This window comes from Athene cunicularia (assembly GCF_003259725.1).
Source record: "Athene cunicularia isolate RWA chromosome 2 unlocalized genomic scaffold, athCun1 chr2_part1, whole genome shotgun sequence".
Lineage (NCBI taxonomy): Eukaryota > Metazoa > Chordata > Aves > Strigiformes > Strigidae > Athene > Athene cunicularia.
This window is the reverse complement of record NW_020799095.1, coordinates 396,875-409,298: the sequence shown is the minus strand read 5'-3', so window position 1 is coordinate 409,298 and position 12,424 is coordinate 396,875. Positions and strand designations below refer to the sequence as shown.

The window sequence follows — 12,424 nt, the reverse complement described above, 5'->3', positions numbered from 1 at the left end:
GGGTACACATCTGTCCAACCCTGGCTTGTACAATTCCTGGTTACATTCCCTGAAAGAAAAGAGGAAAGGATGATTTAAAAAGATATGTTCAGGTTAAACAAATGTCTGCCCTTTATTGATTCAAACGCCAGAGCACATGTAACACTTAGGGTAAAATTCTCATACTTCTGTTATGAAGTGTTCGTATTACACAGAACACATAAATCGGAGAGACCTATTGAACCTTCCTAGGAAGCAGAGCAGGTTAAGCAATTAAGCAAAATAACATTAGGGCTTTGTATCTTGCATATCCTGATTATAGTGAAAGTATATTCTCATCTCCCCCAAACAGAGGTTGCATATAAGCTAGTGTTCCACACACCTAACCACTGACTTTATCTTATTCCTGTACTCTGAATTTTTCTTGCCTCTTTCTAATAATTATGATAGCTATTTATACTTTTGGCTTTCACTTGTACCTTCCAGGTCTATCAGCCCTACTATTTCTTTATATGTTGTACGAAAACATGTCTCCCTATGCTTATTTTAGATTCACTGATGGACAATTTTGTTTAGCACCCCTTCTTTCATACACCATGAAAGAATCATTCCACACCTACTTTCTACACAACATTCATGACTCTTTTTACCTCTGACTTACACACTTTCAATCCATATTTTTCTAGATGGAAGAATATTAATCTAGCTACTCTACTCGCAGTGCCTGTCCATACCTTTATTCATACATTGTTCCAATGATAGTGGCCCTATTCTCCTTTGGACATGAACCTCCCACTATCGCCTGACAGACCTGCTCAGCTGCACCTTTCATGAGGTCTTCTGGCCCTGATTTTGGTCCCTCTGCTGCCAAAAGAGCCCAGAGAGTTGACTTCAAGTCTTCTTTCTCTGCCTCCAGGATCTTCACAGACCTATACAAGGGGTCTAACTCTGCTCTGCAGTAAATATTTATTTTCATTACTGTTTCAATGGGAGACATTGTTTTACAGCAAAACACTACGCACAGAATTTATTAATTGGGATAGACTTTCTGGAACAAGAACAAACGCATGGAAAACTTCTAATTGAGTTTAATGATTTATAAATGTATTTGGGAATGATATGGAAGAGATATGAATCAAAATGACTTTGCAGATTGGGTTATACCAACCAGTAAAGGGCCTGGAAGAGGAATGACATGATTTATTCATGACATACTGGAAAACAAGTGAGGAGTTAGTGGAACCAAGATAAAACCAGAATATTTTCTTTATAAAAGGTGTTTGATCTGGGTAAGAGTTAAACACTGAACAGGCGAGCAGACTTAATGCAAGGAGATAACCGTTATTCTGAGCAAATTTTTGCCTGTATCTAGCTCTTAAGTTTTTTCTCTTTCTTAATTTCTTTTTGCCTCTCATCTGTTTCAAATACGCACTTCAGACTCAAAAACATGTCTGAAAGTCTGTGTCATAGGTGAGGTTTTAGCTCTTTGATCTCAGTGGATGAAAACCTCTTACTGGCTTTTAATGGGATCCTGAATTCATACAAAGAAATGTAAGGCCAGTCATTGCTAAGGAGTGCTCACTTTTGTTTCCCTCTTACTTCTCTTGTCCTTTTCTGTAACAGCTTCTAAAGGAGAGAGGAAGGTCTGCTCTCAACAGCAATCTATCCTCCTTCTCTGTCATCATAGTCCATGGTCAGAAATTTATTTTTTTCAAGCAGAAGCTATTAAAGCACTAACAGTTCTGATAATTTACTCTTCTTGAGATGCTGCTGAGCCAACTGGAACGTCTCTAGTTCCATTTTTACTATTGATCTGTCCTACTGATACTGGGAAACACCTGAAACTTTCAGACAGGTATAGGTTGCAATAAACTGGGAGAAACTTGCAGGGTAAGTCATGACAAGTTATTTTCCAAACTTGCTTCATCTGCCTCAGTCATGATTTCACAAGATCATTCTTTTAGTAAAATTTCTGCTTAGCGTTTAGTGCTATTTCCTTTTTTCGGTATTTCACAATTTCATGCCACAGTACAACCTGTGGCATGGTGTCAGCACATCACACAACAGACACAGCCTTCAGTTTTTTCAATTGTTCTTTTTCACATCACTTGGTTTGCTGTCATTACTGCCACATCTCTGGTGCCTTGAACCTTACTGCACCTGGGATTTGGGGAGATCTTCCATTTTCCCCTTATCTTTCTTTCCCCTTCCTGCACATTACATTTATAAGTGTGAAGATCTCGATCCTTAATAAATACAGATAATTCCTCCCTTTTTAACATCACATATTCTCCTTAATTAAGATACCTTTTGTAAATTCTGTTTTCTCACACTAAAAGCAGAACTATCAAACTCTAGGACTAATTTCTCATTAGATCTCTTGATATTGCACTCACAGTACAACACGAAGTAGAAGAAAAAGATGCACATTTCTGGATAAGTGGGGGTATAGCAATCCCACAAATGATGGGCTGGTCGTGGGCTTTCAATCCAAGGACCTCAACACAGTGTGCACTGGTATCACTGGACACACATGACCTGGAGTGCTCTGCAGGATGGTGGAGAGGTTCAACTACAATTCAAAAAACCTTCCTAGCACCAGTCCTTCAGAGAAGTGGGGCACATGCATTGTGACACCTCCACTGTAAACAAATCTCAATGGTCTAGAGCAAAACCAAGCTTTAAACATGCCATATATCTGGAAAGCCACCTGTTTCTTTATTTACACCCATTGAACATTGTTAGAGGTGCACTCTGAATGTAAAATCAACACTGATCTGCAGAAATGGGGTCATCTATCATTGTTTTCTGCCTTGGACCTTCTGTTGTCCATGACAAATGAGAGAAATGAACACCAAACAGGGCTGGAGGCTGCCCTAATGGGCACAGTGAGCAGAAGCTCTGGCTGGCTTGTCTCATTTTCTGTGATTTCAGGGTGGGCTGTGCAAATAATTGACACAATTCCATGTAAATGAGGTTTCCTGGTAATTCTGCCTTTGTGATATGAAGGCACATTTGGACAGCACAACACCTGAGCAGGCTGAGGGTTCTCAGTGAACAAACCTCCGTAAGAGATGCATTCAACTGCTTGTTTCCCTTTAAATGAGCATTGTAGTAAATAAAGAGCAGGTGTGGCTAACTTTTGGGTTCTTGATGGTAGCAATAATGTCTTCTGCTTATCTGTTGCTTATCTGTTGCTCATCTCTCTCCTGATTTTATTCAGTTATCGTTCCAGTTTCTAAAGCAATGTAGGATAAAGGATGAAAAACATCAGGAGAAGAATACTGGCTTGAGAAAGAGACACTGAGATGTTTCTCAAATGAATAATTTTTGGAGGGGGGAATGAAATGTGATTTGGCATTTTTGTTTGCTTTCATCTACTCATTACAGATCTCTTACATGTGCAAAAGGTTGGGATTCATCTCACCTAACTTTCACCATGGAAATGTAGGGAGTCTAGTCTAAAGTAGACTATCAGGTTCCCCGTTGAGGCCATATCAGACATCCAAAGGTCATCTCATCCCTTCCTAAGAAATGTCATGGGATAATCCATGTCCTGAAAGTGTTCAAGGAAGAGATTAGACAAGGAGTTTAGATCAGATGCTTAATGTTAAGGTGCCCACAGCTCAGTAGAAGGAGTCTCATCGGTATGTTTAACTAACCAAAAAGAAAGGCAGAATACCAGCTTCCTGGAGTCCCTCTCTATGTCCTACTTAAAAATGTCATTTGACTACCCCAGGACATGGCTATATTCTGCTCCAAGACTCATTCTGAGCCAAGAGGGACTTGTGTTTGAAGGGTTCCATATGGAGCACACGAGGACCCTGCAAGCTTGCAGGTGGCATCAGTGGAGCTACCTGCAGTAGCCTACTTAACCATTTGCTTCAATGAGGGGCTCATTCTCATGTTATTTCATGGGGAGCAATTCCCTTTGGTCTGTGCAGTTGAGTAGATTTGTGTGTCTGAGCCAGAACTGGAAAGGGTGGGGAGCAGTGATAGCTGGGTATTGCTTCAGCCTGAACCACTAGGAGCTGGATGTTAACAGTAAAACACATTAATCCAATAAATTTCACTTTATTGCCCCTGTTGTAATGACACTGGATAATGCTACAAAGGATTACTCAATGTCTTTCAAAGTGAAGGTATGGAGAGAGGGTGTCATTTCGAAATCTCTCTACAGATGAATCAGGAAAAAAAAAAAAAAAAGAAGACATGACAGAATTAGACCTTTGCTGTTCATCATAATGATAATGAATTTGTCAAAAGGCTGTCAGTCAGAAGCTAGGAGCGATATGAACCATGTTTTGTATGTAAGAGCTACCAACAACCGAGATGTATATAGGATCAAATGGTAATTAACTTTGGGCACAATATCAAAAAAGAGAATGACAAAAGACAATAAAAAAGCTCTTGATTTATGCTTCTTGAATTGAAATGTACCACAAAGAAAAATATACCTTTTAAATTCAAATAAAAACTATCTGACAGAAGAGTATGAATGTGCAAGTTTAAAATGTTAAGATCATTAAATAAATAAATAAATAATAAAAAGATGTAAGCTTCCTGATGGATTATGATTTAAAATATCCACAATAACATAATAAGATCCACCATTTCTCAGGTAAGTCTTAGAACTCTGCTTATACAGCAAAGGGCTCATTTAATGACTTTGGTTCAGATTCTGAATACTAAAGCGGGAACAAACTTCAGTTACTCCAAGTTTAAAAGACTGTAAAGCCAGAGAAGAATTTGTCTCCAAGTTCTTTAGACATAAGACTATTTGCATACAACTTGTGATGATGTTAAACACACAAGTAATTTAGATACATCTGAAAATTTTATCTATGTGTCTGTGGATGAGCAGATGTGGTCCACCTATAGGTGAGATCCCGAGTGTCAATAGACTTCCCCTCCATGAACAGTGGGGAAATTACAGGCTGATTCAAACACCAGAGAAACACATGGTTACATTACTCTCATCTCATCCTAATTCTTACCTGAAGAACTGTGCAAAACCTTCTGAATGAGCATCATGGAAATCAGTTTAACAAACTGTTGACATGTTGACAGCATGTAAAAGCTGTCAACAATAAGCACAGCTTCATGTTCATTCTAAGACTCCAAATAGCTGGCAAAAACATCACTTCCATGGATATCCAAAGCCAGATATGATTTGGAGGATTTGTTCCTCAGCATGTTGGAACTGCCAGACAGGACAAAGAGCAGCAGCTTGAAGTCAGGAACTGTCCTGAGCCAGATGGACAGCATTCTTAGCAATGACATTCAAAGGAGTGGGCATAATTTTGCTGAGACAACTCAAGATTCACCTGAGACCAGTATTTAAGGTCTTGGATTTTGCTGAGTATTGGCTTAAATTACTCTTTTCCCCCCTTGATTTCACTCTTACAAGAGGGACTCTCACCTTCTGTGTTACTAAACTAAGCAAGCATCACTAAGTCACAATCTTCCAGTCTCTTCTCGCATGATGGGCTTTTTATTTACCAGAATATCTATCTTCCACAGCTTCAGTTTATCGTTGTCACTGACATGAAACAGAGGGAGACTAAAAAGCAACATATTTGAAAATCACGGTAGGATGGGGCAAGTCATCTCCTATCCTGTTATACTCTGGGGGAACCAGAGTAGCCTTGGAGAAACGACCCTATTCCAGTGGCTCACAGTTTATCTCAGGAACCTTCCAAGTACTAATCCTAGCCCAAGGATTTGACTGGAACAAGGCATGATTGAGGAATGATGATGTCCAGCATTCAAGAGGACATGTGGAAACTTAATAAATGCTCCAGGTGCGCAATCAAAGTGGTATTGTCACAATTTGTGTTCTGTGATATGTCAGGAAAACTTCCATATGAGTTTCCTGTTTCCTTGAATTATCTCTTTTTCTTTATTTGTGCATGAATGTCACAACAGCTCTAAGAAGTTCTGTTGCCTTCTTGTGATATGGCTTTAGAATTTCAGTCCACTGGAGCAGGTTATGTCTAAATGCAATAGGAGGACGGCAGGGCAAATGGATGGCTAGACTCTCTGATGGCTCCCTACCCACATAAAAATGTACTGATGACATCACCTGTTCTAGACAGTACTGTCACAATTTGGCTACAGCCATGACGTTGTGAACTCTCCAAAAGTATGGTGCGGGATCACTCAACAATGACAAGTTCTATTTTCTTGTATCACTCATGCCTAGTGTTTGGCAGTGTATTTCTAACACCGGGAAAGAGTTGGAGTTTGGTGAAAAAATGGTGAAGATGAACAAAACAACTAAGGGATGAAGATATTGTATATTGGAGAATAGGGGAAATCAGGAACTTGTGGAGCAGGGGAGGGAAGAACGTCTGAAACTGCCGTGATACCTTATAACAGTGCTAGTATTGTTTCAATGCACTTGACCAACACTGAAGGATTTTGAGTTCAACTATGCAAATGCATGCACGTATTGGTGTGCTTAGCTCCACACAGGGAAGCTGTGATGCCTGGGTGACCCTAGAAACAGCACTACTTGCCCGCAGAGAGGCAGGACCCAGATAGTTCTGTTCTAGATGGCTTGAAAATAGGAATATACCAGAATTAATGATGAATTTCAGTCCTTGCACCAGTAGGTCCACTAGCACAAGGAAGAGAAGTGGAGCAGGAAAGATAAGTAAAACGTGTTCATGAGGGAGGGGAAAGGAGAACAGAAGTGAATTTAGAGCACTAGAGGAAAAAAGGAGTTTGGCAAGCCTAAAACTCAGAAGGATCTCACCTCATTGAGTGAGATTCCAGAGCTTGGTTATTCCCATCCCTGCCCCCTTAAGTCAATTAATTTCATAGATGAAGCTTAAAAACTGTCAGTGCTAATTTTTCCTGTTTAACTTGTGCACAGTGGAAATTTGCCTTTGAAGAAACTGCAAGAAACAAATCCCTATTACAAATGTCATCTTCCATGTATTGAAAAAAAGCTGGAACGCTCTGGTCAAGGATAACAAGTAATGCACTTCAATAATGAAAGGTGCCAAAAATATTTTCATCTGTCTCCTTCACATGGTACTGACGAATGTCATGAAATAATGAAAAACTTCTGGATATGTGAATGGCATAAAAATTTAATGTCAAATGACATCAGGACTATGCTAGGCATTTTAAGGTTTCTAAATGCCATGAGATATTTTATCCTTTATTTAACATGAGGTAGGATATTAGTCATTTCAAAAGCATATTCTCCATTAGGCAGGAAAATCACATTAACTCTTTGGTTCCCAGTATTTCACCCTTTTCCTGCTATAAATATAAAAAAAAGTTTTTCTCCTGCTCACAACTTGAAACAAGCTTTCATGTTCCTGCAAAAGGATCAAAGAGTAAGACATAAACATTAATGAGATGATTGATTTCCTTGAAAGCTATTCAATTATATTCACTACTACAAAGGAAGAACTGCTTCACAAACTTTAATTACATTAATTTTGCAACAAATCCTCTAACACAAGTGGCAATCTTACCCTCCCTTTATTTAAGAGTATATCTGATTTCTGTGTTTGTATATGATTGTACAAAGTGCGTAACTCGGAGAAAATTAAAGCTGTTGTTTCTGCTTTGGAAATTAAATCAGTTTCTCTGTTTAAAGAAGATGATGTGTACTCTGCAGAAGTGGGATTCACACATATTGTAAGACATTCACATCTTCCAGAGCCACTCTACAATCATTTGATTGTAAATGGAGAGAAATATGTGGTTTATCAATGCTATTCAACTCACCCTGAATTCGAATCCTAAAAGTCAGCTGAACTGAAGCTCTAAGGAAACTATTTCTAAGCAATTGCTGTAAAACAAGCTCAGAGATAGGTTCACATATAGAAAGCTCTAAAATCAGTTGATACGAATGCCATCCCATGTTAGAAATCGGTTTCTTAAATACAGGTATCTTAGCACCAGTTGAGGCTGGATTTCTTAGATGCCCCAGATTATCTCAGATGACACCAGATTATGTTTAGAGAACTGAATGAAGTGTTTACAGTGTAGGTGCCTATATGTGAGTTTAATGCCCGTGTTTCTACTACACTCAACAGAAAATTTATCAACACAGCAAATGACATCTAAAAAGCTATTCAGGTTCCTACATACAGTTAGTTGTCTGTTGACTGCACAGACTAAATTACTGTTGACATTACTGGGATCCTAGACATAGATCTCATACACACACCTGCATTAGAAACAGCAAAAATTAAGAGTGCTGAACCTGCTTTTTCCAACAAAGCAAGTCACTCTGTGCTCTACCATACCAAGTGAGGGGAAACAGGTATTTTCATGGTGCTGTTCATCCAATCTGTTTAAGTGGCTGATTTAAGACAAGATGAATCATATCCTAGCCATCACTGATCAAACCAGCGGAATCCCTGGATGTCAGATGCAGAAAACTCATCAAAGCAATGTGAAATCCCCCTAGAAGGCTGCTGACATTGACAGCTGCAAGGCTAGATGACGTTTGCTAAGTTCACTGCTCACAGAACAGCACAAATACCAGCAGCCACACTGCAACACGGGTATGTAGGGAAGTGTCATAAGTTGGCTTGTGACTGAGACTCTTTCTTGGCCTGGCACATAGAGATAAGTGCACAGAGAGCCCAAGTGATGCCCTGACTGCTCCCAGTGGAGTCTGGACTTCTCCCAGAATAGGAAGTGTTCATGTGCCTAAGCAGAGGTCTTTCGAGACATCCAATGACACTTGAACTATGGAAAAATTGCACCTTTCTGCAGGTGAACCAGAAGACCAGCTGAGATGTCCTAGAACATCCCAGAGAGCAGCAGATGTCCCTGAATGTGCAAGTTTATTAAGACTCATAAGCCTATCCTACCACACAAGTAAAGGCATCCACATTCATTAGCTTAAGTTCAACCAACCACTATGAGATATATATATATATATGATATTATATATATTATACATATTATATATGACCATATATATATATAATTTGTATGTATATATCATATATACACACACACAAACATTGATGTGCATATATGTAATACTTTCCTCATTGCTCTGCTCTGGTGGGATGAAGTATTAGAGAAGCTTCTTAAAGAATACTTTTCTTCCTGTTTAACTAACTTTGCTGGGTCTTTAAAACCCACTGAGGGAATGTTGTGCTCAGGAGAGGAGAGGGCACTAAGCATCAACAGCTGGCAATTATTCCACATGGCTGGACCAATGCTCAGGGGTCTTGTCCTGCAAGATGTGCTATTACAGCAGCTTCTGCCTGCTTCCCCTGAGTACTGAAGCAGCAGTAATGAACAACTGGAAAGTTCTGGAAACCGGGAGATGACAGCATTAGGATAGGACTCCGTGGATTTTGAATTTCCCTTCTGGGCCTGCAAAGACTTTTGATGTGGCCTTGGGCACGTCACGTAATCAGCATATGCTGGTTAATCAGTGTAGTGTCCTAGCCTGTTAAACTGGGACAATATTCTGTTCTTACTCCCACTCATAATCTATCGTATGTGTTTGGACTGTAAGGCTGTAAAAGTGGAGACTTAGCAGCCTGATGCATAATCTCCAGTGCAAAAGAACTAAATTTTCTATGGAGGCCTGCAGGGCTACTATAATGAAAATGATAAATAATGACTATAAACTACCAGGAGACAGAGTTCCATTGCTGCATGGCCCTCGAGACCTAAGTTTTAAATTAAAGCTTCCCAAAACACCCCAAAGAGTGAGTTAAGCTACTTTCTCCATTAACCTTCCCTGCCCATTATTTGTCACGTTAATTTATTGGCCTGTGGCCAAATCTGTCATTTCAGCAGAAAAATACCTTATTACATACAGTTTCAGCTGATTTGTTTTATGTCAGAGACTTAATTAAGTCTAGTGCTAAACTGTAAATTTTGTACAACAAACATTATTACACAGGTTGATTCAATTTCCACTGCACAACATCCACATTATTGGATTTCACGAGGAGCCATTTTTGCATCCTTACCATCCGGAGCAGTACGTGTACTGCAAGAAGGATAAGAAGGATGCTCTAATGGTTTGGGCATTCTTGTATGGCTTGGAAACCTCCTTTACCTTGTGCAAAGAGCTCATTTCTCTCTCTGATTATACCGAGAAGCTTCCCATGATATGATGTGAGACCCCACAGGCAGTGAAACCATAAATCCATTTCAGTGAGATGAGCTGTCTGGTTTTCCTTACCAAGAGAAGTGGTGAGGAATCTGAAGTACTTTGGGCATGGCCGTACCACAACTTCTCCAACCTCCGCTGCAGGCCAGCATGTGATGTTGTCCCATTGCCTTCTGCAACCTGGGGAAAGGAGAAAAGCAGGTGGTAGAACAAGCACAAGTGGTATCTGCTGGATGGAGAGGAGGAACTGAAGCAGTGCAGAGCAGCTGTGAAAGGCATGTGAAGCCTATCACCTTGGTGCAGGCACCTTTTAGAAGGAAAGGCACAGAAACATTTTCTTTAAACATGTAGTTTTCAGCTACATGTTTAAATGTCCCTAAAATTCAGCACTTGTGTTGTCTGTAATTTTTCAGAAATCAGTATGGAAAGAACAGCAAGACTGGGCAAATCAGAGTTAACAGAGGACAGTGCCTTTTTTTAGATGAAAAAGGCAGAAATGCCTAATCAAATATCTTTCTTCCTTCCCTTAACTCTCTCTGTTGCATTAAAACACCTGGTCTGAATATGTGAGACATACCCCCCTTCCTTCTCTGCTTCGCCCAAACTTCTCTCACCACCTTTTTCTTCCCCTTGAAATGATTGGGCAGGGGATGTGCTCAACAGGGAGGGGACACTGATGACCATGAAGGGATCAAGAGCCAAATCCCTTCCCCAGAAGCAGTTTTTCTCCTTAAGAAGGGAGAAGGCACAAAACACTCCTGGATGCTGAGGAGGGACAGTGCTGTTGCTGGGAGATGCTCTGTATGGAAGGGTGGTGCAAGGTGGGACACTCCCAGCTATCCAAGCTAGATATGAAGGTATAACTAAGGGGGTAACTTCAGGGAGAAAACACAGGATATTGTTAAAACTAAGCATTTCTGAAGATTTTCTGGATAGAATAAAAACTTCCTGGGAGAAAAAAATTGCATGTTCTTCCTGCACAGTTATAATATGATGATTTTACCCTTTTATTTCTGCTTTCTCAAAAGACGTTAATGATATCACATACATGCCACACTGTTGAACTATGTAACATTAGGACTGAAGCCAAAAGGAGTTGGCAGAACTAAAAAAAAAACCAAACCAACCAACCCCTCAGACTTGTTTTTCCCTCGACATGTTACATATTTTGGAGTTCTTCCTAGAATTTTGGAAACACTTTTTTTTTTTTTTTTTTTTTTTTCAAGAGACAGGCTGTTGTGTTAGATAGATGGGTTGTGAACAGACCTCACTTTTTTATAGCACCTCTGGTCTTGGTTATTTGTTATGCCCCATTAGATTGCAACACTTCCCCAAGTGTGACTAAGGCATTACTGTTAAGGTCAACAGCCTACCAAGAGAAACTAGAATACGAAGAAGAAAGCTTTGAGAAAATACTTTTCACATGCAAGCAAAAGGAACTATGAAAACCACTGTCAAGCTGCATTTCTTGGTAATTATATCCTGATCTGAAATTCATTCTTAAATCACCTTTTACTACTTGAACTAAGAAAAAGGCTGGTGTCATCATTAGTCTGTTCAGACTGAGGCAGCATGCTCTCTCAGATCAATAAAGAGAGCACACAAAAATGCTTTGAAGCTGAAAAAGAACCCTCAGCAATCTTTCAAAGTTATTTTACAGGTATTTCCTTCCTTCTTTCATGAGCAAACAGAACTTTTTAAATGAAGTCCTGAGGTGATTTTATTCGAGACTGAAAAACAGAGTAACTGACAGTATCTTCTTTGTGCATGCTCTTCTATATTGTTCATTAAAATTCAGTTTTCAGGTTTCTCACATCAGGTGCAAAGCTCAGTTTCCACAGCGTCATACTTATCTGCCACCAAACATCCAGCAGCTCCAAAAGCATTAAGATATTAGATATCCTGCCCATGGAAAATAAATTATTTCATGACGGGATCTTTCATGTTCTATAATCTTTTTCTCCATCAACCTCAATAAATTATAGCGCACTCATTACCTCGGGACAGGTTATAATGCAAAATAAAATACAAGGTAATGGTATCAGATGGCTTTTTAAATGTCCTGAATTATGCACTTTGAGAATTTTTGTATCTGTATCTTTTTCTGGTGTTGCATTTTTCACCACCACGTGTGATGCACAAAAAAAGCTTTCAGGTGTTCAGTTCTGTAACAAAAGCTGTCTCTCATTAAAATAAGGTGAAGACACACAAGACTGACCACGCAAAACACACGAAGTGGATCTTTAAAAATGACTGCCTCTGTAAAGACCTCTCATATCTGCTTATTAACTCTTCCAACACTTTTCTTCCTTATTGCGCCCCCCCCCCCCC

General features: G+C 39.6%; 1 protein-coding gene across 1 annotated transcript in view; it reads right to left on the bottom strand.

The window, feature by feature from the left end:
* The window catches only part of VIPR1 (vasoactive intestinal peptide receptor 1), an 81,068-nt gene that overhangs the window by 50,594 nt on the left and 18,050 nt on the right, over positions 1-12,424 (bottom strand). The window contains exon 2 of the mRNA XM_026842606.1: positions 10,166-10,273. Within this exon, the coding sequence (XP_026698407.1) occupies positions 10,166-10,273 (108 nt within the window). The remainder of the gene's footprint in view (positions 1-10,165; positions 10,274-12,424) is intronic.